This window comes from Ranitomeya variabilis, chromosome 4, assembly GCF_051348905.1.
Source record: "Ranitomeya variabilis isolate aRanVar5 chromosome 4, aRanVar5.hap1, whole genome shotgun sequence".
NCBI classification, from domain to species: domain Eukaryota; kingdom Metazoa; phylum Chordata; class Amphibia; order Anura; family Dendrobatidae; genus Ranitomeya; species Ranitomeya variabilis.
This window is the reverse complement of record NC_135235.1, coordinates 26,429,137-26,457,035: the sequence shown is the minus strand read 5'-3', so window position 1 is coordinate 26,457,035 and position 27,899 is coordinate 26,429,137. Positions and strand designations below refer to the sequence as shown.

General features: G+C 47.4%; 1 protein-coding gene and 1 non-coding gene across 8 annotated transcripts; both read left to right on the top strand.

The window, feature by feature from the left end:
- The first annotated feature begins 219 nt into the window (after positions 1 to 219).
- Positions 220 to 27,710, top strand: CHD4 (chromodomain helicase DNA binding protein 4). Of its 7 annotated transcripts, none has more exons than XM_077258231.1 (39): positions 220 to 372; positions 1,824 to 1,977; positions 8,557 to 8,675; positions 8,843 to 9,028; positions 9,405 to 9,523; positions 9,652 to 9,893; positions 10,302 to 10,426; positions 10,542 to 10,677; positions 10,767 to 10,945; positions 11,022 to 11,258; positions 14,478 to 14,681; positions 14,774 to 14,982; positions 15,307 to 15,438; positions 15,585 to 15,681; positions 15,765 to 15,956; positions 16,073 to 16,273; positions 16,399 to 16,536; positions 16,654 to 16,775; positions 16,890 to 17,063; positions 17,146 to 17,287; positions 17,393 to 17,524; positions 17,786 to 17,903; positions 18,440 to 18,564; positions 18,657 to 18,891; positions 18,979 to 19,151; positions 19,520 to 19,700; positions 19,787 to 19,873; positions 19,977 to 20,065; positions 20,573 to 20,706; positions 20,814 to 20,958; positions 21,129 to 21,294; positions 21,752 to 21,834; positions 21,931 to 22,180; positions 22,262 to 22,387; positions 22,935 to 23,043; positions 23,211 to 23,343; positions 26,609 to 26,804; positions 26,903 to 27,066; positions 27,169 to 27,710. In XM_077258231.1, exons 2-39 carry the CDS (start codon positions 1,902 to 1,904, stop codon positions 27,184 to 27,186), a joined length of 5,694 nt encoding a protein of 1,897 aa, XP_077114346.1. In that variant the 5' UTR covers positions 220 to 372; positions 1,824 to 1,901; the 3' UTR covers positions 27,187 to 27,710. The 7 variants fall into 7 exon arrangements, with proteins under 7 accessions (XP_077114346.1, XP_077114347.1, XP_077114345.1 ...); XM_077258232.1 differs by having other exon boundaries at positions 236 to 372; positions 10,782 to 10,945; positions 26,903 to 27,072; XM_077258230.1 differs by having other exon boundaries at positions 236 to 372; positions 26,903 to 27,072.
- On the top strand, positions 21,553 to 21,688 carry LOC143770869 (small Cajal body-specific RNA 11). The gene has a single exon (XR_013214777.1).
- Positions 27,711 to 27,899: the final 189 nt, after the last annotated feature.

Below are 27,899 nucleotides of genomic sequence, written 5' to 3'. Positions count from 1 at the left end.
GGGATGTCAATCTCTCTTTCTCTACTGTGAGGAGACTTATTATGGGATGTCCAGGCTTTAGGACTATTATGGGATGTCACACTTTTGCTGGTGTGTAATGATGATGATTATGGGATGGCTGGTGGAAAAAAAAGGGGGGGTCAGTGGTGGAGGAGGAGGGCATTATGGGATGTCAGACTCCCTCAGGTTTATTATGGGATGTCAGGCCGGCCCATCTCTAGGGCAACACGCTGGTGGTCATGGTAACGGGGCGGGACGAGGGAAGGGGTGTGGTCTCCACCATCACTGCCGGTGTACAGGAGAGAGGAGCGGGAGTGTGTACCGAGCAGGAGGGAACGTGGAGGCGTCTGGACAGTGCGTGTACCGGCCCGGGTGAGCGAGGGAGGCGGGGAGCAGGCCGGGGACCGGGAGAGGGCGAAGAGCGGAGGGGGCTGCGAGGACGCCGGCCTGCGACCACCTATTGTGTGCGGGGACCCGGGGTCCTGCGTGTGCGGAGAGCAGGGGCGCCCGGCCGGGAGAGGGAGCAGAGGCTCCCGGGGGAGAGGGAACCGGGGCGCCCGGGGGAGAGGGAGCCGGGGCGCCCGGGGGAGAGGGAGCCGGGGCGCCCGGGGGAGAGGGAGCCGGGGCGCCCGGGGGAGAGGGAGCCGGGGCGCCCGGGGGAGAGGGAGCAGAGGCGCCCGGGGGAGAGGGAGCAGAGGCGCCCGGGGGAGAGGGAGCCGGGGCGCCCGGGGGAGAGGGAGCCGGGGCGCCCGGGGGAGAGGGAGCCGGGGCGCCCGGGGGAGAGGGAGCCGGGGCGCCCGGGGGAGAGGGAGCCGGGGCGCCCGGGGGAGAGGGAGCCGGGGCGCCCGGGGGAGAGGGAGCCGGGGCGCCCGGGGGAGAGGGAGCAGAGGCGCCCGGGGGAGAGGGAGCAGAGGCGCCCGGGGGAGAGGGAGCCGGGGAGAGGGAGCTGCGGCTACACCGGGGGAGAGGGAGCAGAGGCGCCCGGGAGAGGGAGCTGCGGCTACACCGGGCATGTCCGTGTACACACGCAGCGTTACCGCCAGACAGGAGCGCTATAGCCCATGTATGCCCGTGTAGCTGCCCAGCCTCTGTGTATAGACCCCACTCTGCCCTTCGGATCCTCCTGGGGGGTGTAGTAGTTGCATTGTGGTCATTGTTTTGCCGGCACCCCTTCCTCCCCCTCCTCCTTTCTTTTCACCCTAGGGTCATTATCATCACCCCAGCACCTTCTTCTCCCCTGCCGGCCGCTCCTCCTCCCTTCTTCTTCCTCCTCCCTCCCCAGTATGCAGCTCTTACCAGAGGACTACAACCCCCAGCAGCCGGGCCTGACAAAGGGCTCGTCGTCCGGAGCGGAAGCTGCATTTCGCCTGCTAGCCACTGGCAGCAGTGTTAAAGCGGCTTTGAACTTTAGCCTGCGCCTGGATGTAGCAGTGCTCAGCGTAGACATAGATGACTGGCGGACGGCGGCGGACGGGTCGTTTACGTCGTGTGCTCGGTTTTGCATCTGATGGACAGTATTTATGTATCTGGTCACCTGGCGGTTGTAGGACACCGGCAATGGTGGAGATAGGAGACGCAGCAGTAGTGATTGTGACCCCCCCCCCCAATACTACATCTCCCATCATACCCTGCTAGGCTAAGGTTATCGAGGCATGATGGGAATTGTAGTTCTGCAACAGCTGGACAACCACGACTCCCGTCATGTCTTGGTTGGAGACCACTGGTCAGGATGGATGATGGGCTTATATGCTTTTTTGCTCTGTTATCTGTTTTCATATACATAAACGTTGATTTTGTTTTTTTGCTCTAATCCCCCATTGCAGCCTCCTCTCCTGCGCCAGCAAGCGGCCGCCCCGACATTCCTTGGATATTAACTTCCGCCTCGTGGCCCCGTTAACAATATGGCTTCTGGAATGGGACCCTCCTCGCCAGGTAGTGACTGTGAAATTGAGGTCATGCTGAATAGCCACCATCAAGGTAAGAGATGATCCTTAATGTAAAAAGAAAAAAAAAGGTTCAGCATCTTTCTAGTGTACTGTGCTTAAATATATCGCCAAGATCCCTGCGTCATGTCAGTGAGTGAGAGCATCTTACATACATCCTAAGCCCGGGGTCACACTTGTGAGTTCAGTGCGAGAAACTCGTGCATCAATTCCCGTCACTCGGGACCATAGCTTGCGGCTGCATGGATTTCTGTACAGCCGCACGCTCCGGTCCTGAGTGCCGGTGGCAGTGCCGGGAATTGATGCGCAAGTTTCTCGCATTGAATTTGCAAGCGTGACCCCGGCTCTGCGTGACCCCGGCTCTGCGTGACCCCGGCTCTGCGTGACCCCCGGCTCTGCGTGACCGCCGGCTCTGCGCCACGGGAGAACTGTGTGACCGCCGGCTCTGCGCCACGGGAGAACTGTGTGACCGCCGGCTCTGCGCCACGGGAGAACTGTGTGACCGCCGGCTCTGCGCCACGGGAGAACTGTGTGACCGCCGGCTCTGCGCCACGGGAGAACTGTGTGACCGCCGGCTCTGCGCCACGGGAGAACTGTGTGACCGCCGGCTCTGCGCCACGGGAGAACTGTGTGACCGCCGGCTCTGCGCCACGGGAGAACTGTGTGACCGCCGGCTCTGCGCCACGGGAGAACTGTGTGACCGCCGGCTCTGCGCCACGGGAGAACTGTGTGACCGCCGGCTCTGCGCCACGGGAGAACTGTGTGACCGCAGGCTCTGCGCCACGGGAGAACTGTGTGACCGCAGGCTCTGCGCCACGGGAGAACTGTGTGACCGCAGGCTCTGCGCCACGGGAGAACTGTGTGACCGCAGAGTCCTGCAAATCCTTTTAATTTTTTTTTTTTTCAGTTACTCAAATGTGATTTTTTTTTTTTATTTATTTATTTTTTATATATATTTATTTTTCTTACTAGATGAGATCAGAATTGACAGGTAGATAAAATTGTAAAGGTTTCTCACAATTCTATCCAGTCTCAAATTCCTTTAAACACACCAGAATTACATCTCTCTAACGTTCTGGTAGTTTTAGTGTTTAAGCTAGTTCTGTTGGTACTCCAGCTGATGTGAAACTACAACACCCAGCATGCCCTGACTGCTGCTGCTGGCCAAGCTGCTTGATCCCTGCTTTGGTTCATGGAGGATTTGTCTGGACTGGAAACCATTACAACAAACCATTGTCACCTGTGAGAAGGATTGTATGTTAAGCCTGTACAAGTTTACTTCTCAGTGTTCACATTGGCTGACAGCAGTCAGTGAGTTGCTTCTGTTTTTTTTTTTTCTCCAGAACATAGTAAAGAAATAAGTATACGGCTGATTACTGAGCAAAGATTTTCACAAATGGACATTTGGGTCATTTTGTTTCCCTAGTTGTCGCCTCATCGGCATTATGTGTAGATTGTACGTGACTTATGGTAGAGGGGTAGTCTGGATCCGTCGCAGGTTTCCATCTGGTTGCTGATTCATCAATCACCTTGGAAAATCCTATTTTATTTGGTTAAAAACTGTTGGAAAGTGACACATTGGATATATTCTGCATTATTCCTGATCCACACCTCCATAGGCTGCGTTCGCACGGTGCAGATAAATTGTAAAGCACCTGAGCACAGCCTTGGTCTGGTTTTCTTATACATCATTCATGGCTCCAGGGTGGACCGCAGCTTGTAGCAAAGGGCCTATGTCCTCCCTTAGATATGTTCTGTTCACGACTGCACCCTATAGGATTATGCATGTTAGTATGTTACTGGAGATTTAATTTGTGGCTGTAGAGGAAATGTGCAGAAAGTTTTCCGCAGGTAAATGTGTTCAGAGATCTGATCCGGATGTATCCAGGGCTGCTCATCTCGCTCACTTCTTCCGTGACAGTGATATCAGATCATTGTGGAGTAGCCCTTTAAATGCCCATGAGGTTATTGCTAGATGTGATGGGGCGTCCAGTTTAGAAAGATAAAACTGGTGAGGAGCACTAACTATCAGTGATAAGTGAACGTGCTCGGATAAGGTGTTATGAGCATGCTCGGGTGCTAACCGAGTGTATTCGGCGTGCTTGAAAAATATGTTCGCGTCCCCGCGGCTGTTTGACAGGACGTTTGTTAGGCAATCCCCGCATGTGTTGTGGCTGTCGAGCAGCGCGGGAACTCAAACATATTTTCCGAGCACGCCGAATACACTCGGTTAGCACACCAGCATGCTTGGAAGACATCTTATCCGAGCACGTTCGCTCATCACCATATTATGATGGAGTACTGGATAATCAATACAGTGATTGACTGAACAATTAAAGATAATTTGCATAAGGTTCAGCTAGCTTTGCCCTGCCGGTGGGGGAAGTGGAAGAAGGATCGGGCTATTGCATTTCAACATGGCTGATCCTTTTGTGCTCAGGAGACAAGTGCCCACCGGACATGCCAGCATCAGCTTATTGCCCTCAGGTGACGGTGAATGGATATGAGGGGTGTAAAGAATGGCCACAAGTGCGGTCAATGGCTTTGAATATTGTATGGCAGCTCACGTGTCCATTGTTGTATTGACTGACAAGGTGTGAAGTGTCTGTCTTATTTCCTATGGAAAAGAAGTGACCGTCCTTTTTGGGGAGGACACCCTTGTTCCTCCTGGTTGGGCTCTGTTTCCATTTTATTAGCTTGTGGAGAGTACGTCATATACGCTCTAAAGAAAATGAGCATACAAGCGATGCTGCGAGTGCTCCTGCCATCAGCCGGATAGTTACCTGTTCTTGTGTGGTCCTCATCTGCAGAGCTAGAGATACGTAAGGCTAGGTTCACATTGTGTTTTACGGATCTGTTATATAGCGGCACTAAAGCAATGTAATGGACCAGTTAACGCTCCCATAGACTTCCATTATCATAATGCAAAATTGACATGATGGCGATGATGGGTTACTTTGTGACGCACCCTCGAATGCAGTCTACCGCGTTTTCGGGTACATTTAGGTCTAACGCACAGCGAACTGACGCGTTCACTGTGCATAGGCCCCTATTGCTAACGCGTGCCAACGCAGAAAAAAATGATTTTGTGCATCAGCGTTGTTGCTTCCGTTAAACAGATGGCACTAACGCGATGTGAACCTAGCCTAAGACCCCACAGGCCGGCCACTTCTCATCTGCTCCTCCTCGTCATATGTTGTCCTGTTCACACTATTAACATCCTCTGTGGTATCTTGTATCATTGGATGTCGCATACAATATTCCCATACACGTCCTGCGTGTCTCATCCAGGCGGAGGTCTCATCCAGGCGGAGGTCTCATCCAGGCGGAGGTCTCATCCAGGCGGAGGTCTCATCCAGGCGGAGGTCTCATCCAGGCGGAGGTCTCTCCGGCACAGATGAGACATCAGGGCTTGATACAAGTGAGGGTCTCTCCTGAGGCTGCGACCAGACCGGGGGCATCATTTAGTAGTAGTGTGTGGTCCTTTATGCCGTCCCCATTCTCGCAGGCAGATTTCTGCTCGGCTTTCTTTGCTTGTTGTGCACTTCATCTCACTTTAATGCCTCCTATGTTATCTGTACTGAGCGCCTCTGTGATGTCAGTATTTGGGCCGCTTTCAGACTGGTAAACTGACATGCTGACTTTTGAATAAAAGATATGGATATTGGTACGACCGTAAGCGAGACCCTAAATGTTTGTCCCTGTTCAAATCATGAGGTGGCCGCTTGACTCCTACATTGTGGAATATTCCATCAACCTATAGCTGTAGCGTCTTCCTGTGTACAGTCACACCGCGAGATTCTTCATACATTTGGGCGCGTAATAAAAATATATTTTCTCTACTGGCCGACAGAGGCGTATGCGTGCAGTGCCAGGTGATGTAGTGGTGTCACTGAGACTATGGCTGGCCGTCCTGAGCCCCCCGGCCACTAGGAGGCACAGCTTGGATGATTGGGGTGCTGCCATCTTGTCAAAGTCAGAAAGTAAAGCAGCCATTAACTGTCCTGTCCTAAAGAAACAAAAGCTCACCCCCCCCACCCCTCCCCCTGCAGAGCTGCATGTGCAGCGTGGGCGGGAGGGGGCTGTCAGACACGGGAAGCCCCCACCTCCCCTCTGCATGTGCTTTTTTACTTCTCCTCTCCATAAGGGACCCTAGGCCACAGGCCTGGATCAGCGCCTCGTCCCCTGCTGCTCCTCGTCCCCTGCTGCTCCTCGTCCCCTGCTGCGCCTCGTCCCCATGCTGCTCTCCGGTATCTGTCCGTGCTGCCTCCTCCTCCTCCTCCTCCTCGCTCATGCCACGCTCAGCCCCCCTCCCACATGTGAGCCACAGTTCCTGCCTTTCCCGGGCTTTTGTTCTCCTACCCAGCAACTGATCGGTGACCTAGGGCTGTCACATGTGACGACGGCCGCTCCATATGTCGCTCCTGCAATGTGACTTGTGCTTGTGTGTCCGCTGTGAGGTTCCAGGGCTGTAGGCTGAGGCAGGTACATGTGTAAGACCGTATAGTCAGGTATACACAGAGTAGGTCAGTAACTGCATCTCTACGTGTAGCGGCTGTCACCCCACTAAGGGGCTGTTCACATCTGGGTTGATGCCTCTGTTGCAGAAATTCCACCAAAATATCAAAGTATTATCCCATAAAATGAAGGCCACCATGACTGAAGCCTAGAGGATCTAATATTTATGGGGGCACCCCCTCAACTGGGAACGTGGATGATCTGCGAGAGGGGTTGTGCAGTGGCTCGGCACTTTTCCTGCTGGATCATGTATGTTGGTGGGTGGGGGGGCAGAGGGAAGAGGTTTACATGGGTATTACAGGCTTGCTGTCCCCCATAGTAGTGGGTGCCAGTCATGGCTTTGGGACCACCCATGTCTTCATTGCCCAATGCTGACCCTGAAGTGTGCCTGCCCTTACATGGCCTCTTGTGTGACTGGTTATGGCCTCCATGAATGAAGGTGGTTCACATCTAGTCGCATCATGGACCTGCCCAAGTGAATGATTTAGCATAGCACCTAAAGTTGTTGTTCTTTGTCTCTGGTGCTTTACTGAGGACACTTGGCGTCTTCTGACGTTTGTTGACCATAATGGCACCACATCGCGCTGGTTGTCTTTCCCCACCCCCCATAGTGCCACATGGGGGCTTCATGGAATGCTCGTTGGAGAATAATTTGTTAGTTTTGATGGCCGGTCATGTAAGTAATGGCGAACTACTGCTTTGCTTGTGTAAGATACATGTAAGGGTCCAATTAGGGCTTGTTCACACTTTGCGGATTTTGGTGCGGATTTTTCCGCAGCGGATTTGGAAAAACCACAGTGCAAAACCGCTGCGGTTTTCACTGCGGATTTTCCTGCAGATTCCTCTGCAGGTTTTCAACAGCACTTTCCTATTGGTGCATGTTGAAAACCGCTGCGGAATCCGCAGAAAGAAGTGACATGCTCCTTTTTTTCCGCAGCAATTCCGCGCGTTTTTTTTCCGGGATTTTCCGCAATGTGGGCACAGCGGTTTTTGTTTTCCATAGGGTAACATTGTACTGTACCCTGCATGGAAAACTGCTGCGGATCCGCAGCGTCAAAACCGCTGAGGATCCGCAGCAAAAACCGCAAAGTGTGAACATAGCCTTACTACATTTCTGCTAATGAGTAAATAAACGTCTCTGTAGTAAATATTTGCGTCTGTTTAGACAGGCGGTCCGCGCTGAGGGATATGTGAAAGATGATTGTGTGCACAAGCCGCAGTTATTCTCGGTAGCAGAAGACTCTGCCAGCAAGAACGATGATTTATAAACAAGGATAAAAAATTTCACCCGGCGAACAAGCGTTTTCGTCAATCATGGAGCGACCAGCGGCCTGTTCACACTGCACGATGCTGTATGACGAGCGTCCCTAGGAAAACTCCTTCACCGTGATCTTTCAGTATAAATTGTACCTTGAGCGATTTGTGGTGGATAATGTGATCGCTGACCGTTGTCGTGGATCGGAGGGGCTTGTGCCCACCGCGCTGTGTGTGGCCTTGAGCAGTGATGTCTGCAGGTTGAGACGACGTCAGGATGTGGCAGGATTAATCTTCCTAATCTCTCTACGAGAAGTAACCCATATTTGTCCTGCGATCTGTATCTGTGGTGCACGTATACCATTGCATATGGTCGCCGCTCCCGCCGTACACAGCAGGGATTTTCTTTGTGCCCTGCAAAAAAAAAAAAAATTGCATAGTGCAGCTCTGCCATCCGCACTGGTGATTCCTGCCAGGTCGACGCAGCCCAAGCTAGTAAATCACATGAACAAAATGGCTGCGGAGCTGCAAGGAAATGCCCCCAACCAGCGTCCTGCGTGTCCAATTACAGCACAAGCTGCAGATCGGGTTCTCTGCCAACGCCGGGATATATTCTGTGCATAATGCTACTTCATAATGTCGTCGTGCCCCACCCCCACCTCATCTTGTTCACCCACTCCCCCTCCCCCTTCTCTTACATTGAGGTGATCCTTTGATTATCCAGACAATTTCAGCTATGTGATTACTGGATCGCTCTGTCTCAATGTCCTAAAACCCTCCCCATGGCAAACTTATATAAAAAAATGTCTAATCTGTTAAACACTGCATTATTCCCTTACAGACGATGATGACCTGGATGAAGACCTATCCGAGGTGGAAACTCCCAAAGTCAAGAAGAAGAAGAAACCTAAAAAGCCACGGGAGACCAAAACTCCTAAAGGGAAGAGACAGAAGAAGGAGGTGAGCAAAAAACAGCAAGACAGAGCAGATTTCTCCCTAATCTTAAGCAAAAGTGCGTGGGCAGGCCGTGGGTATGGGATGCCAAGTCCAGCTCTGTGAGTGCCCAGTATCCAGGCAGATGCTTTAGAGACGTTTCCTGACTTCTTTTTTTATTACTATTATTCCAGGAACTAGATGACAGCTCTGGTGAAGGCAATGACTTTGGAGAGGACGACGGAGGCATCGTTCGATCCGACAGCGAAGGCAGCGATTACACTCCCGGGAAGAAAAAGAAGAAAAAGCTGACGCAGAAGAAAGAAAAGAAAGCCAAGCCGAAGCGCGAAGAGGAAGACGATGATGACGATGATTCGAAGGTGCGACTCTGGAGATGTTTACCCCAGGGACGCACCACATTAAGTACCAAGCCCTAGTGTCCACGCAAGGCAGGATTACTACGTACCCTTAGGTCGTCTCACAATAAGTCCTCTTCTCCCAACATTGAAGAATACAATGTCATTTGGGACATCCTCGGTCCACACTGTAAATTCCTCTAGAGAGATTTGCACCCTTCTAAATTCACAAACATGGCCGCCCCACTTTTTCTGCGCTCGTCTGATTACTGCAGGTCCTGCTGCTGAATTGCCTTCATAAAGGAAACAGACCTGTGGTTAATTTTTTTTGCAATAATTATTGTAGTCCCGCTTGCTGCGAGTGGCTTGCGTTTTAAGATTTATATTTGTTTGTTACTAGGAACCCAAGTCTTCGGGTCAGCTTCTGGAAGACTGGGGCATGGAGGACATCGATCACGTGTTCACAGAGGATGATTACAGAACACTTACCAATTATAAAGCTTTCAGTCAGTTCGTCAGGTTTGTACTTACTCTGTCGCCTCATTGGGGGACACAGGACCATGGTACTTTCTTAATTTGATGCCAAAGGCGGGGATCCTTTTAACGTTTGTCCTTTTGGTGATTCCATTTTGTTTCCTTCCGTTTAGGCCACTTATTGCTGCCAAGAATCCCAAAATTGCTGTCTCTAAGATGATGATGGTCCTCGGAGCAAAGTGGAGAGAGTTCAGTACCAACAATCCATTGAAGGGAAGTTCCGGAGCATCTGTCGCTGCTGCTGCCGCCGCTGCCGTAGCCGTGGTGGAAAGCATGGTCGCTTCCACAGAGCCTGTTGCACCACCACCACCTGTTGAGGTTCCACTGCGCAAAGCAAAGACCAAGGAAGGAAAAGGTGAATACTTGTTGTTGTTGGAACTGGAATGCAAGAACGTGGAGGCAGAATTAAAGGGACTGTTAAGTTTCTGCAACCCTTATACCATATGAAGACCTATGACCTCCTAGGGGGTTTATCCTCTGCTTAGATTTCCATATATTTAAGGAGAAGTTCTGTCAGACCCATTTATTCTTCGTTCGTTCATTTAAATGGCCACACATTTTATTTCGATGTATCGGCCGGTGCAGAAAAAAATCTAACTGCACTACTTCTTTGACAAAATAAGCTTTTTCCAGGGAGAAGGTGGGGGTCTGCAGTGGTTGTTGTATTAAACTGGTTGTGTCGAGACAATTCCTTTAACTCCAGACTTTAACAGTTCACTTGGATTTGAGAAAACTCTACAGTTCTCTTTTCTTTACTTTTAAGGACCCAATGCAAGAAAGAAACCAAAGATTGTCCGTCCACCAGAAAATAAAAAAAACAAAGCCAAGAAAGTGGCTCCTCTGAAGATCAAGCTGGGGGGTTTTGGCTCCAAACGCAAGCGCTCTTCTGTGAGTAATATATAAACTAGGATTTAGGAGTTTGTGGGCTTTTTTTTTTTTTTTTTTTTTTTTAATGGTTCTATTCAGTTTTGACTTCATTCCTCCGTCTTACATTTCTCTCCAGAGTGAGGAGGAGGACCTTGATGTGGACTCAGATTATGACGAAGGCAGCATGAATAGCATGTCTGTATCTGATGGGTCGACCAGCAAGAGCAGCCGAAGCCGTAAGAAAATTAAAGTGGTAAAGAAGAAAAAGAAAGGTAAATATAAATTGTACAGACTTTGGTGCCTGTATTATATAGGTACAATTATTTTATTTTTTTTGAATGATGAGTTCTAATCTTGGCAGACGATGGCACAACAGGTGTCATTGATGGCTACGAGACAGACCACCAGGACTACTGTGAGGTTTGCCAACAAGGAGGAGAGATAATCTTATGCGACACGTGCCCACGCGCTTACCACATGGTTTGCTTGGATCCAGACATGGACAAAGCACCTGAGGGCAAATGGAGCTGTCCTCACTGCGTAAGTGACGCTGCATGTACAATGCCATGTTTGGGGTCTTCGTCACTGCTGTTTTCAATTGATCTTTATATTACAGGAGAAGGAAGGAGTACAATGGGAAGCTAAAGAAGACAATTCGGAGATTGATGATGATTTAGATGAGACTGTGGGTGACCCGGAGGAAGAAGATCACCACATGGAGTTTTGCCGTGTTTGTAAGGATGGAGGAGAGCTCCTGTGTTGTGATGCCTGCCCTTCTTCCTACCACATTCACTGTCTAAATCCACCGCTACCAGAGATACCTAATGGAGAGTGGTTGTGCCCTAGATGCACAGTAAGTACATAAATTCACTTTGTGTGATCCAATTGGACAGGTTTTTGTGTGTGTGTATACACACTGCTCAAAAAAATAAGGGAACACGAAAATACCACATCCTAGATATCACTGAATGAAATATTCCTGTTGCAAATCTTTATTCATTACTTAGTGGAATATGGTGAGACCAATAAAACATAAAAATTCTCAATGTAAATCAAAATAATATCCCTTGGACGTCTGGATTTGGAAAGGTACTCAAAATCAAAGTGGAAAATCAAAATGCATGGTCCTGATGAGGCAATGGATGTTCTTCTGAGGGATCTCCTCACAGACGTGGATTAAAACATTAGTCAACTCCTGGGTAGTCTGTGGTGCAACGTGGCAGTACTGGATGTAATGAGACATGATGTGCTCGATTGGATTCAGGCCTGGAGTACGGCCAGGTCAGTCCATGATATCAGTGCCTTCATCATGCAGGAACTGCTGACATGCATCAGAAGAAACCCAGGGCCCACTGCACCTGTATATGGTCTCACAATGGGTCTGAGGGTCTCATCCGGTTACCTATTTTATTTTACTCATTTATATAGCGTCATTAATTCCACTGCGCTTTACAAATATTATTGTCACTGTCCCCATTGGGGCTCACAATCTAGAATCCCTATCAGTATACTTAATGGCAGGATACCTCTTGCTAGCACAAGGAGGGATGTATGGCCCTCCTAAAGAAATGCCTCCCTACACCATTAGTCACCCACTGCCAAACTGGTTATGCTGGAGGATTTTGCAGGTAACGTTCTCTACAGAGCTTTCACACTCAAGTTTGTCACATGTGCTCAATGTGAACCTGCTCTCATCCGCAAAGAGCACAGGGTGCCAATGTCGAATCTGCCAATCTTGGTGTTCTATGGCAAATGCCAGTCACCCTGCACAGTGTTGGGCTTTAAGCACAATGCCAAATGTGGACGTCCGGCCCCTCATACCACCCTCATGGAGTCTTTCTGACAGTTTGAGCAGACACATGGATGTTAGTGGTCTGTCGGAGGTCATTTTGCAGGACTCTGGCACTGTTCCTCCTTAGACAAAGAAAGAGATGGCGGTCCTGCTGCTGGGTTGTTGCCCTCCTATGGCCCCCTCCACGTCTCCTGATGTACTGGCCTGTCACCTGGTATCTGCTTTATGATCTGGACATTGTTGACTAACAGCTCACATTGATGTGCCAGCCTGGATGAGCTGCAACTTCTGTGGGTTATAGACACCGCCTCATGCTACTGTACCTACCAAAAAGAATGAAAACAGAGAAATGGTCTGTGGTCACCCCCTGCAGAACCACTCCTTTTATAGGGGTTATCTTGCTAATTGCCGATCATTTTCTCGGGACAATACTGAAGATATGACACTGAAACTATGTAATGTAGTCAGTGTAAGGCTTGTACTTGTATAACTTTTGGTATGCAACAAACCGCTATTAATGTCTAAACCACTGGCAACAAAAGTGAGTACACCACTAAGTGAAAATAGCCAGATTGTGCCCAAAGTGTGAATATTTTGCCACCCTTATTTTCTGCCTTAACTCTAAGACAGTGTTCCCCAACTCCAGTCATCAAGAGCCACCAACAGGTCATGTTTTGAGGATTTCCTTAGTATTGCACAGGTCATTGAATGCTTGCCTGTCCAGGTGATGCAATTATCACCTGAGCAATACCAAGGAAATCCTGAAAACATGACCTGTTGGTGGCTCTTGAGGACTGGACTTGGGGAACACTGCTCTAGGACATGGAGGTTGCTAGAGCTTCACAGGTCGCCACTGGAATCCTCTTCACTTCTCCATGATTATGTTGTGGAGCTGGTGGATGTTGGAGACCTTTCGTTCCTCCATCTTCTGTTTGAGGATGCCCCACAGATGCTCAATAGGGTTTAGGTCTGAAGACATGCTTGACCAGTCCAGCACCTTTACACTCAGTTTCTTTAGCAAGGCAGTGGTGGTCTTGGAGATGTTCCCTGTGCTTGACTGTAGGCAGGACTCGCTTGTCTTTGTACTTCTCACCCAGTTGCCGCCACACACTTGACACCATCTGAGCCAAATAAGTTTTTATCTTGGTCTTATCGGAGCACAGGACATGGTCGCAGTAAGCCATGTCCTTAGTCTGCTTGTCTTCTGCACAGTGTTTGCGGCTTTCTTGTAATAATAGTAATTTTATTTCTATAGCGCCAATGTATTCCTCAGCGCTTTACGTTTTAGAGGGGACTTGTACAGACAGTAAAAGACATTACAGCATAACAATCACATCGGATAAAAGAGGAATGAGGGCCCTGCTCACAAACTTACAATCTGTGAGGAAATAGGGGAGACACAAAAGGTGGATGGTAACAATTGTTTGTATTGTACGGTCCAACCATCAATGTAATGGGGTGTTCACGTAATGCTGCATGAACTGGTAACCAACCAGTATGTGTACAGTGCAGACACAGGGCTATTAAATGCATAAAAGGTGTGAGGACTAGTGATGAGCGAGTGTACTCGTTGCTCGTGCTTTCCCCGAGCACGCTCAGGTGTCCGGGTATTTTTTAGTGCTCGGAGATTTAGTTTTCTTCTTGGCAGCTGAATGATTTACAGCCGTTAGCCAGCATAAGTACATTTGGGGGTTGCTAGGGAATTCCCACATGTAATCAAGCTGGCTAGTAGCTGTAAATTATTCAGCTGCGGTGATGAAAACTAAATCTCCGAGCACTTACAAATACTTGGAGGACACCTGAGCGTGCTCGGGGAAATCTCGAGCAACGAGAACACTCGCTCATCACTAGTGAGGACAGGTGAATTGGGTAAGGGATTGTTAGATAAATATGTTGAAGCGGTAGGCCAGTCTGGAAAAAATAAGTTTTAAGACCATTCTTAAAACTGGGAATTGAATTGTTCTGGGTAGTGCATTCTAGAGAATTGGCGCAGCTCGCTAGAAGTCTTGGAGATGGGAGTGGGAGGTTCAGATTATTGAGAATGTTAATCTTTGGTCATTGGCAGAATGGAGGGCACGGGTAGGGTGGCAGACTGAGACAAGGGAGGTGATGTAGGGTGTGTATCTCTATCTATCTACCTCTCACTAATATATATATATATATATATATATATATATATATATATATATATATATATATATATATATATATATATATATATATATATATATATATATATTTTATATTTAAAAAAAAAATTAATTTCCTTCCCCTCTGTAGTGTCCTCAGCTGAAAGGTAAAATCCAAAAAATATTGATATGGAAATGGGGGCAGCCACCGCCTCCCACATCAGTGCTGAAATCAGCCAACGCGGATACCAGCGTTCCTCCACCCAAACCTCTGGAAGGACGTGCGGAGCGGGAGTTTTTCGTCAAGTGGCAAGGCATGTCTTACCTGCACTGTTCCTGGGTGTCAGAACTGCAGGTACGTGAATTTATGCAAAGGTTATCATATGCTGCAAAGACGTCATAGTTCACCTTCATTTGTTATTTATTTATTTATTTTTTTTGGAACAGCTGGATATGCACTGCCAGGTGATGTTTAGGAACTACCAGAGAAAGAATGACATGGACGAACCTCCCCCCGGCGAGTATGGTGTAGACGAAGAAGAAAAAAGCCGCAAAAGGAAAAACAAAGATCCCAAATATTTAGAAATGGAGGAGAAATTTTATCGTTATGGTATCAAACCAGAATGGATGATGATTCACAGAATCCTGAATCACAGGTAAGCTAGGCGGGGATGCCACATAGAAGGGTTCATGTGTAGAGGAAAGTGCTGTAATCTTCGGGAGAGCAGGTGATGCTGATAAAACGTTTGCCGTCTTATTGGATGTCCTCATACTGTTCTGGGTTTTGCACACGTTTTGGGGAAGATTCAGGAAGCACCGATACACATTAGCATGTCGGCTGATATCTGTGGTTTTGTTTGTCAGCCTTAGTCTAATGTGTGGGGAGGCCATTAAGACTGGTGTCTTGGCAATTGTTATCGATTATCGCTTTTCTGCAAATTTAATTAGTGTTAACCAAATCCCTTCTACTCTCCTCTCAGTGTGGACAAGAAGCAGAACATCCATTATTTGATCAAGTGGAGAGACCTTGCGTATGACCAGGCCTCCTGGGAATTGGAAGATTCAGATGTTCAAGATTATGACACGTACAAGCAAGCGTACTGGAATCACAGGTAAGCGGACATGTGCCGAACTAACAGCAAGGGGATTGTAAATTACTGCAGAGCTGTCCGTTCTGGCTAGTTGACATCTGTGTGGCCTGACACAACCTCTTTTATAACTTTTAGCACAGCTAAAACTTTTTATGTAATGTGTACAGGGAGCTGATGTGTGGCGATGATGGCCGCCTTGGGAAAAAATTGAAGAAAATCAGACTTAAAAAACTTGAGAGACCACCCGACACTCCAGTGGTCGATGTAAGTTGCCTAATGTTTTGTATCCGCTTTCTGGAGATGCGTAGTGTTTTCTGCAATGATTCTTACAGCCTTGTGTCTCTCAGCCTACAGTAAAATATGACCGCCAGCCTGATTACTTGGATACTACTGGAGGTACCCTTCACCCCTACCAGTTGGAAGGTCTGAATTGGTTGCGTTTTTCATGGGCACAAGGCACAGACACCATCTTAGCAGATGAAATGGGCCTGGGAAAGACTGTCCAGACAGCAGTTTTCCTGTACTCTCTGTATAAGGAGGTGAGTATCTGAAAATTCAGAAAGACATGTTATATAATCTTTTAGTAAGATCTTGGAAATAGCTGGCATTTATCATATGGTTGTATTATCTTTTATGGTTGTATTATCTTTTTTAGGGTCACTCAAAAGGTCCGTTTTTGGTCAGTGCTCCACTTTCCACCATCATTAACTGGGAGCGAGAGTTTGAAATGTGGGCACCTGATATGTACGTAGTCACATATGTAGGAGATAAGGACAGCCGCGCCGTTATCCGAGAAAACGAGTTCTCGTTCGAGAACAATGCAATACGGGGCGGCAAGAAGGCATCGCGCATGAAGGTTGGTTTCTGTGTTGTTTTTTTTTGTTTGTTTGTTTGTTTTTTTTTTTTTTAGGGGGATTTAAACTGTTTTCATTTTGTGATTATTCATCTTATCCCATGTTACTTTATTACCTCCTGATATAGAAAGAGGCGTCTGTGAAGTTCCACGTTTTGCTAACGTCATATGAGCTGATCACCATTGACAATGCTGTTCTGGGCTCCATTGATTGGGCCTGCTTGGTAGTAGATGAAGCTCATCGTCTGAAAAATAATCAGTCCAAGGTAGGAAAACTTTCCCTGACCCTCACTAGGTGTTGAGCTGTACACTTTTGCAATGGCTAGTATATTAATATATATTTATATATCTTTTTTTTTTTTTTTTTTTTTTTTTTTTTTTAGTTTTTCAGGGTTCTTAATGGATACAGCCTTCAGCACAAGCTGCTCCTGACAGGAACCCCATTACAGAACAACCTTGAAGAATTGTTCCATTTACTGAACTTCCTAACACCAGAGCGGTTTAAGTACGTAGTCCTATTACATATTGGACTGTAATAAATTTTCTTATATTTGCACCTGTATTCTATGTAAAAGGTTTACGTTTCTGCTTTTCATATAAATGTGTCCCTTCCGTGCAGTAACCTGGAAGGTTTCCTGGAAGAATTTGCAGATATTGCGAAGGAAGATCAAATCAAGAAGCTACATGACATGTTGGGACCTCACATGTTGAGAAGATTGAAGGCTGATGTCTTTAAGAACATGCCTTCCAAGACTGAGCTCATTGTTCGTGTCGAGCTCAGCCCCATGCAGAAGTGAGTGATGGACAATGTCCCGCTCTTATTTTCTCTCTTCATCCGGTCAACTCTCTGTACTCATCCGCTCTTCTCTTTTCAGAAAATATTACAAGTTCATCCTTACTAGAAATTTTGAGGCTCTTAATACTCGAGGAGGCGGTAATCAAGTATCTTTACTGAACGTAGTGATGGACCTGAAAAAATGCTGCAACCATCCGTACCTCTTCCCAGTGGCTGCCATGGTAAAGAGGACACAAGCTTAATATACACTTATATGCAATATTACTTTTTTTTTCTCCATTTTTTTTTTTTTATTTAAATATACATTTCTTATGTGTGTTCTTTAGGAGGCTCCCAAGATGCCCAATGGGATGTATGATGGCAGCGCCCTGATCAAGGGAGCTGGAAAGTTGCTACTTATGCAGAAGATGTTAAGAAAACTAAAGGATGACGGGCACAGAGTACTTATTTTCTCCCAGGTTAGAGATCAGTCTTCTGGATTTTTGTTTGACTTATGAAACTGAGAAATAAGCAAGATCCTGCTTTACTTTTTTGCTTCCAAAGGCCATCCTTCTATTCACTTGTCTTTTAAGAGCCTCTGATTCTCTCACATGTTGCAAATATGCACCGCAAGTTGTAACTCAAATTCCCTTATCAGCTGATGATTCTTTTAATAGTCAATTTTTCTGCTGGTTGAGAGCCCAGTATCGCAGCTGTACTGACCTATTTTCTCGCTTCAGATGACCAAGATGTTGGACTTGCTGGAAGACTTCCTTGAACATGAGGGTTATAAGTATGAGAGAATAGATGGAGGAATCACTGGAAATATGCGTCAAGAAGCCATAGATCGCTTTAACGGTACATTTTGTGTAATGGAGAATTCATTTATTTGCACATTAACCTTTATCCCAGCCTTAAAGGGGGTTGTCTTAGAATTACACATGCAGCATTTTTTTTTTCTAGAAAACCCCTGTCCCATAGCTTTTAAGTTTTTATAAAAATAAAAATAAAATAAAACTTCTTTATCCACCCTCCCCAGGTCCATCGACAGGACTGCAGCCAATAACAGCTCAGCAGCTCTGAGCGGCTTGTACGATCAAATCGGGCAGTGCCACTAGGCTCAGTAATGGCTTTTATTTTCTATCGCTTCTTTAGTAATTATTCTTAAAAAGGCAAAGTATTTTAATTAGAAATAAATGGCAAAGTCAAAATTAGATGAAACAAACGAAGTTGTAAAAGTTGCCCACAGCTATCACTACGGGATATGTCCTTCAATATCTCAGCCCTGGTTCACCATTTTTGGTATTCAAGCTGATACTAATATTTTCAGTTTTACCCTTCAGATCCAGGAGATTGTTGTATCGAGTTAACACTTTTCCCTTCTTGTGTTCCAGCGCCGGGTGCTCAGCAGTTCTGTTTCCTTCTGTCAACTCGAGCTGGAGGTTTGGGAATTAATCTTGCCACAGCCGACACCGTCGTCATTTACGATTCAGACTGGAACCCTCACAATGATATTCAGGTAAGTGCAGGGAAAGTGTCGTTTGCCTTGGTCTTGCATTCTTGTGCACTTTCTGATAGTGGTTATTTATTTTTTTTCCCCTTGCCCAATAGGCTTTCAGCAGAGCCCATCGTATTGGACAGAATAAGAAGGTGATGATTTATAGATTTGTAACTAGAGCTTCTGTGGAGGAAAGGATAACTCAGGTAGCAAAGAAAAAGATGATGCTTACCCATTTGGTGGTGAGGCCAGGTCTTGGCTCCAAGACGGGTTCAATGTCCAAGCAGGAACTGGATGACATCCTGAAGTTTGGAACAGAAGAACTTTTCAAAGATGAAGCAACAGAAGGTAGAGGGTCTTTCAGAATTGGCAGAAATTGGTAATGTACTACTTCTCATGCCATTGCTGCATGACTCTTATGGTTTATCACCACAGGAGAAAACAAGGAAGGTGACGACATCAGCGTCATTCACTACGATGATAAAGCCATAGCCCGATTGCTGGACAGGAACCAAGATGAGATTGAAGACACAGAGATTCAAGGAATGAACGAGTATCTGAGCTCCTTTAAAGTGGCGCAATATGTGGTTCGCGAAGAAGAGATGGGAGTGAGTGAACCCGGCATAGATTGTGCCACTTACTTTTCACAATTTGGATAATTTAGGAGGGGTGTGCACTCTTGGGTTATAATGCTGAGGCCATCGCAGATCTAACACCAGTGATGCCCTATGGGCTCCATTAGCTTATAAGTGGGGCTGTCTGGTTCCAGTGCAGGCGGTTTGTGTTTTTTTGGGGGGGTGTGGCGTGGTTTACAGGAAAAGTAGTGCTGCATGTAGCAATGCTTACAACACAGATGTGAACATGGATTTAATGCTCGTTCTACTAGTAGAAATAAACCATGTGCCTGTATTTCTGCAGCTGTAATTGCTTGAAGGTTTAGGGCTAATCCAAGTGTCTGTGGGTTTCCTTTTTCTAGGATGAAGAAGAAGTTGTTCGCGAAATTATCAAACAGGAAGAGAGCGTGGATCCAGATTACTGGGAGAAACTCCTCAGACACCATTATGAGCAGCAGCAGGAAGACTTGGCTCGTAATCTGGGCAAAGGAAAACGAATCCGGAAACAGGTCAACTATAATGACGGCAGCCAGGAGGACAGAGGTGAGTCCCTTCCACGTGTCCCGATATACAAGGTGATGCTTTTGTAGCTTTCTCTATCTTAAACCTTTCCTTCTGCCCACTTTCAGATTGGCAGGATGATCAGTCGGATAACCAGTCTGATTATTCCGTGGCTTCCGAGGAAGGAGATGAAGACTTTGATGAGCGGTCAGAAGGTGAGACGCTGTGATTTTTCTATGGTTATGTCCTCACCCTCAGTGTCTTTGCTAGTACTTATGTTAATGTTTCATCATTTTTTTTTTATTTTTATTTTTTCAGCTGCTCGTCGACCCAACAGGAAAGGGTTGAGGAATGATAAAGATAAACCATTACCACCTCTGCTGGCTCGTGTTGGAGGCAACATCGAGGTAAGACGTGTAACGTGTGCGGTGTCATCGCACTGGTGTGGATGTTCTTAATGACATTTGCCACGTTTGATAAACGCTTCAGATCTCCTCTACTGCAATGTGATCTGAGCTGCCGTACTAGAGAGCGCCCTTTACACGGTGTACAGAGCTATGCAGCTCCATCTCTGTGCATGGTGTATGTCTAGCCACTTTTGGGAGTTGGATCCCCACTAGTCTGATATCAGACTTAAAACCCTCTCTAGCAGTCTACTACCATTTTGTCTGCACCCCTTCTACTGCTAAGGTTATCCTGAAGGAAAAGGTGATGGCGTACGACTGGAGGATCCTACTTGCGGGGTTTGCTTGCAGATAGTCTTGCTAGGAGCTGTGGACACAAAACAATTTCTGATTCGGAACATTTGCAAAGTTGCTTAATTTTTCATGTTAGATGCAGTTGGACACCAGGGTGGATAAGCTATTGGTGTTGTAGTGCACCAGTAAAAGTGTGTTTTATTTTTGTCTCCCCAGGTGTTGGGTTTCAATGCCCGTCAACGCAAGGCTTTCCTGAATGCCATCATGCGTTATGGCATGCCACCGCAGGATGCCTTCACCACCCAATGGCTCGTCAGAGACCTGCGTGGAAAATCTGAAAAAGAATTTAAGTAAGATTTGTGTTTTTGTTATTTGTTTTTTCATTTATTTCCCCTATCTGTTCTGGCAGTGTTGTTTGTGCTGGTCTTCTCACATTGTCCTCCCCTTCATTCTCTAGAGCATACGTCTCCTTGTTTATGCGCCATCTCTGTGAGCCGGGTGCAGATGGAGCAGAAACTTTTGCAGATGGAGTCCCCAGAGAAGGGCTCTCTCGCCAGCACGTGCTAACGAGAATCGGAGTCATGTCTCTCATTCGAAAGAAGGTATGATTGTTCATGCTGCTCTGTAATGTGAGATTATGGAACGGGACATAGAGGGGGTCGCCTGTAGGCTATACAGTAATATCGGCTGTTGGGATCTACACCAACAACCTGACGCCAGATTACAAATACTGGTGTAATTTGGGTTTACAAATGTGCATTGTCTCCACCAGGTTCAAGAGTTTGAGCACGTGAACGGACGCTGGAGTATGCCAGAGCTCGCTGAACAAGAAGAGAACAAGAAGACCTCCCCAGTAGATTCTCCATCTCCGAAAACTCCCACCCCATCCACGCCGGGGGATACACAGCCCAATACCCCAGCCCCAGCTGTAGCAAACGGTACGATGAGTGGGGTGTCCTTTCTATCTTGGCATCTACCTCAAAAGATGGGGGGGGGGAGGAGGAGGAGATGTCCAGCGTCGCTCGAGTCTGCATGTCACTGTCATGTTATGTGTACGATACCCGCCCGTGGTGCACAGGTCTGGGCACATATATGCAGACGCGAGTTCATTGATCACGTGGTGATGTGGTAGCGGTCAGCACTGGACAATGGGTAACATAAACCTGACCGACCTTAGAGATAACACAACATTCCTGTTGTCTGGCCATGTAACCAAGCTCCTTATGTCATTTCTATGATATGGAGACCAATGGCTGGACGTACATTAACCCTGTCTGTTTAGGAGGGCTGCACACAGAAAGGCGCACTCCCTTAAAGGCTCGACAGGACAGCTAAACATTTGTTAGGGGTTTTTTTTATGGGGGATGACTTGTGTTAATCTATTTCTCTCTGCAGAAGAAGGTGTAAAAAGCGAAGAGGCGCCTGTAAAAGAGGAAAATGCACAACCAGAATCCAAACCACCTGAAGAGAACAATGAGGTGAGCATCAGCCGGCGGCTGCATTATGAGATTATTGAAAACATCATAAACTGGTTACTTTTTTAATTGTAAATTTCTGTTGATCTTATTCTCCAGAGCTCACAGCCTGCGGCAGAGCCCCGCACTCAGCCAGAGACCACCCCTATGGAGGTAAAGGCAGAAGAGCCTGAGAAACAGGAGAAGCCGCCTGCCGCTGAGCCCATGGAGGTGACTGGGCCGAAGCCTGAGTTGAAGCCTGAGCCGAAGCCTGAGCTGAAGCTAGAACCGAAGTCAGAGCCAAAGCCAGAGCCGAAGCCAGAGCCTGAGAAAGCCAATGATGATGTTATTACTGTGGATGATAAGAAGGGTTAGCACGACTTCTCCTCTTAGCTGGTGGCCGAGTATGGGGACGATTGTCTCATACTACTTTTATCTTCTTCCTTTATAGACGACGTCCAGCCGGTCACATTACAGAACGGAGAGACGCCCAAAGACACCACAGAGGAGATCAAGAAAAAGGCTGCGGCCACCAAGCAGAGATTCATGTTTAACATTGCAGATGGGGGCTTCACAGGTACCCAGAGAGGGGGATATTACGGAGGCATCACAGGGGCAGAGAGAGGGGGGCTTCACAAGTACAGAGATAGGGGCAGATGGGTGGGCTTTACAGGTACAGAGAGAGGGGCAGATGGGTGGGCTTCACAGGTATCCAGAGGGGGGTAGATGGGGGCGCCGCAGGTACCCAGAGATGGGGCAAATGAGGGCATCGCAGGTACAGAGAGAGGGGGAGATTAGGCCGTCACAGGTTCCCAGAGAGGGGATGTTATGGAGGCTGTACAGGTGCAGAGATAGGATGGCAGATGGGGGGCTTCACAGGTACAGAAGAGAGTGGGGGGTTTCCTAGGTACAAAGAGTGTGGTGGGTGGGAAATGGGCCTTCACAGGGAGAGGGGGGCAGTGCGATATAATGGTATGTCAGGGGAAAGGCTGAGCTGATACTCGTTAGGCAAATTTCAATCATGGCTCCTTTAAATGGAAAGCCATGACACCAATGTGAACAATGCCCTAAACTGTCAGTGTATTCCACCTGGAAATCAATCTTTCTCTTGTCTCTTCCCCCAGAACTACACTCATTGTGGCAGAATGAAGAGCGAGCAGCAACCGTTACGAAGAAAACATATGAGATCTGGCACCGGCGGCATGACTACTGGCTGCTGTCTGGCATCATAAAGTATCCTTTGGTTGAGAGCAAACTTAGAATAATACGGCTGCATTTACATGGGTTGGATTAGTTTGTGGACCGACTAGTTTGGGCCCCACCACACCAGCCTCGCAGGATAGGTTTGTGTTGTATGTAATATTCTTGTATCAGACACTTTCCTTAGCGTCTTCTTTCAGCCATGGCTATGCCCGCTGGCAAGATATTCAGAACGACGTGCGGTACGCCATCCTCAATGAACCGTTCAAGGGTGAAGTGAACAGAGGAAACTTCCTGGAGATCAAAAACAAGTTTCTGGCAAGACGGTTTAAGGTACTAGTGCAGCACCATTGCCTTTACGGAGGTCTCTGAGGACATTATACACAGGCCAAGTTAGATTAGATCAGACAACAGAGCAGGTGGAGGCGTTGGTCTGCTCCTTTCACCCAAATGTACCTTCCAAGTTATCCCCCAAGTACCCTCATTTGTATTCCCTTCCTTTGAGGTCCATGCTGTCAGACTCTACGTCCCCTTCTCCATGCGAGTGGCGGTGGTGTATCGTCCTCCCGGCCCCTCTCACCAGTTCCTGGATCATTTTGCCACCTGGCTTCCACACTTTCTCTCTTATGACACCCCCACCCTCATCATGGGTGATTTCAATATCCCAATTGCTTCTCCCCTCTCCCCATCTGCCTCTCACCTTTTATCTCTAACCTCCTCTTTCGGCCTCTCGCAGCATACTAACTCTCCAACACATGATGATGGAAACTCCCTTGATTTGGTCTTCTCCCGGCTTTGCTCACTGGATGATTTCACAAACTCCCCTCTCCCGCTCTCTGACCACAACCTTCTTTCATTCTCTATCAAGAACTGCCATCCCGCTCAGGTCACCCCCACTTTCCACACTTATAGAAACATACAGGCCATTAACACCCAGAAACTTATGAAGAACTTGCAGTCTTCATTGGCCCCAATCTCATCCATCTCTTGTCCTAATTCTGCTCTGAAGCATTACAATGAAACCCTGCAAAGTGCCCTGGATGAAGCTGCACCTCCTATACATAGAACAACTCGGCACAGACGGCGACAACCGTGGCACACGCTGCAAACACGTTTCCTGCAGCGGTGCTCCAGGTGCGCCGAACGTCTGTGGAGAAAATCTAATCTGCCCGAAGATTTCATCCATTATAAGTTCATGTTAAAAACATACAACTCTGCCCTTCACCTCTCCAAACAAACCTATTTCAACACCCTCATCACCTCGCTGTCCAATAACCCTAAACGTCTCTTTGACACTTTCCGGTCCCTACTCAACCCAAGAGAGCAGGCCCCAACCACAGATCTCCGCGCTGACGATCTGGCCAATTACTTCAAAGAAAAAATTGACCACATTCGACAGTGAATCATCTCCCAATCTCTTCATACCATGCACTGTCCTCCCTCCCCCACTGCATCTAGTTCACTCTCTGACTTTGAACCAGTTACAGAAGAAGAAGTAAGCAGGCTCCTTGCATCTTCTCGCCCGACCACTTGCACCAGCGACCCCATTCCGTCGCATCTCCTCCAGTCCCTTTCCCCGGCTGTCACCTCTCACCTAACAAAAATATTCAACCTTTCCCTCACTTCCGGTATTTTTCCCTCCTCATTTAAGCATGCCATCATACATCCACTACTTAAAAAGCCCTCCCTCGATCAAAATTGTGCCGCTAATTATAGACCTGTCTCTAATCTTCCCTTCATCTCTAAACTCTTGGAACGCCTGGTCCACTCCCGTCTTACCCGCTATCTCTCAGATAATTCTCTTCTCGACCCTCTTCAATCTGGTTTCCGCTCTTTACACTCTACTGAAACTGCCCTCACTAAAGTCTCTAATGACCTACTAACAGCTAAATCTAATGGTCACTATTCCATGCTAATTCTCTTGGATCTCTCCGCAGCATTCGACACTGTGGATCATCAGCTCCTCCTCACTATGCTCCGCTCCATCGGCCTCAAGGACACCGTTCTCTCTTGGTTCTCCTCCTATCTCTCTGGCCGATCCTTCACTGTTTGTTTTGCTGGTTCCTCCTCCTCTCACCTTCCCCTTACTGTTGGGGTTCCTCAAGGATCAGTCCTAGGCCCCCTCCTCTTCTCTTTGTATACTGCCCCTATTGGACAAACAATCAGTAGATTTGGTTTCCAGTACCATCTCTATGCTGACGACACCCAATTATATACCTCTTCTCCTGTTATCACGCCGACCTTTTTAGAAAACACCAGTGATTGTCTTACCGCTGTCTCTAACATCATGTCCTCCCTCTATCTGAAACTGAACCTGTCAAAAACTGAACTCCTCGTGTTCTCTCCCTCTACAAACCTACCTTTGCCCGACATTGCCATCTCTGTGTGCGGTTCCACCATTACTCCAAAGCAACATGCCCGCTGCCTTGGAGTCATCCTTGATTCCGAGCTTTCATTCACCCCCCCACATCCGATCACTGGCTCGCTCTTCTTATCTGCATCTCAAAAACATTTCCAGAATTCGCCCTTTTCTTACTTTCGACTCTGCAAAAACTCTTACTGTCTCACTTATTCATTCTCGTCTGGACTATTGTAACTCTCTACTAATTGGCCTACCTTTTACCAGACTCTCCCCGCTCCAATCTGTCCTGAATGCTGCTGCCAGGATCATATTCCTCGCCAACCGTTACACCGATGCCTCTACCTTGTGCCAGTCATTACACTGGCTACCCATCCAATCCAGAATCCAGTACAAAACTACTACCCTCATCCACAAAGCACTCCATGGCTCAGCACCACCCTACATCTCCTCTCTGGTCTCAGTCTACCAACCTACCCGTGCCCTCCGCTCTGCTAATGACCTCAGGTTAGCATCCTCAATAATCAGAACCTCCCACTCCCGTCTCCAAGACTTTACACGTGCGGCGCCGATTCTTTGGAATGCACTACCTAGGTTAATACAATTAATCCCCAATCCCCACAGTTTTAAGCGTGCCCTAAAAACTCATTTGTTCAGATTGGCCTACCGCCTCAACGCATTAACCTAATTATCCCTGTGTGGCCTATTAATAAAAAAACAACAACATAATCACGTTCCTCCATCATGTTCTCATACACTTTATGCAGTTAATAGCCTCTGTGTCTGTACTGTTACATACTTAGGCAGTTAACTGGTTCATGCAGCTTTACATGAACACCCGAGCCTTACACTATGGCTGGTCCAAATAACTAAAGCAATTGTTACCATCCACCTCTCGTGTCTCCCCTTTTCCTCATAGATTGTAAGCTTGCGAGCAGGGCCCTCATTCCTCCTGGTATCTGTTTTGAACTGTGATTTCTGTTATGCTGTAATGTCTATTGTCTGTATAAGTCCCCTCTATAAGTTGTAAAGCGCTGCGGAATATGTTGGCGCTATATAAATAAAATTATTATTATTATTTATTATTATTTTGAGCCTTTCTATATGGGGACAGCATACTGGGTAACTGATGTCTGACATAGTGCAGTACGATACCAGACCCGGCTCATGGATGGGGTGGTGCGGTCTTGTAGAATATAATCGTGCGCATTATTGATTATCTTCCATTTTTCCATACAGCTTCTAGAGCAGGCGCTTGTCATAGAAGAGCAACTGAGACGAGCCGCTTACCTGAACATGTCTGAAGACCCCTCGCACCCGTCTATGGCTCTGAATACTCGATTTGCAGAGGTGGAGTGTTTGGCCGAAAGTCACCAGCACTTATCTAAAGAGTCTATGGCAGGGAACAAGCCGGCCAACGCTGTGTTACACAAAGGTAGGAGCCGTCTGCACACGCAGTGCAATGCCCCATGACGAGCGCTTCATCCATTCTTCTCCTGACACCTCCTGTATATTCTCTTCTATCCGCCTCAGTACTTAAACAGTTGGAAGAATTATTGAGCGATATGAAAGCCGACGTCACCCGACTTCCAGCCACCATTGCCCGAATCCCTCCTGTGGCCGTCCGGTTACAAATGTCAGAGCGCAACATTTTGAGTCGACTGGCGAGCAGGAGCGGCGAACCTCAACCCCAGCAGGTACGTGTGAGTAAATCTGCACTTTTTTTCTTTAGTAATTTTGGGTAGTACTCTTTAAATATTTGGTGGAATTTTTTAATATTTCTCAAATCTCTCTTACAGCAGATGGCTCAGCAATAACAATCCCCCCTCCTCTGGTCAGGAGGACAAAGCGTCCGCCCACCCCATACATTCCCACCTAAGAGCAGACGACCCGGGGAACAGCAACCGGACCTGTTCACCAAATCGACATCCAGGGAGACGACTCAGCAGAGCTGAACCCCCACCCCAGGAACAATTAACAAAGGGGAAGGCCACAGGAATCCTGATCCCGCAAGGCGTCACTGTGACCGCACTAGCCCGAGGGCAGATCTTATGGTGCTGCTGCTTGATAAAATGGGGTCCACCCCGTCCATCCAGGTGGGGTGTTCAGGGTTGTACCAAATACCCCAAAGGCCAGAAACTCACCCTGTGCACAGGACAAATTGTATCCTGGTTTCAGAAGGAAATACTTTGTTTTTTTTTCTTTTGTCTTTTAATTTTATTTGCTCTAATCCCCTCGCGCTGCCCAAGGGGGCCCGGAGGGGTGTCATCCAGGACAGACACCCTACCTCCATCCTTTTTAATACAGAACGCGTTGTCGTATAATAAAACACAAAACACTATTAAGAGAGATTCTTTGAGTTCTGTATGTCGGGAGAGGAGAGTTCTTTGAGAAAAACATAATCAGATATTTGGTTTGTACAGAGTAACAACCTGCTCTCCTTCCAACACAGGAGAGACAAAAGGAGGTACTGTATTGGATCAAATCAAAAATAAAAACCTTGTACACGATGTTAAAATTTTGGGGATAG

Bases quoted from the DNA above. Each gene is read 5' to 3' on its own strand.
- CHD4 (XM_077258226.1), top strand. From the start codon at position 1,902: ATGGCTTCTGGAATGGGACCCTCCTCGCCAGGTAGTGACTGTGAAATT. The intron at 1,978-8,556 runs GTAAGAGATGAT...ATTCCCTTACAG, and splicing joins GCTGAATAGCCACCATCAAG to ACGATGATGACCTGGATGAA. The intron at 17,904-18,439 runs GTACATTTTGTG...CTTGTGTTCCAG, and splicing joins AGCCATAGATCGCTTTAACG to CGCCGGGTGCTCAGCAGTTC.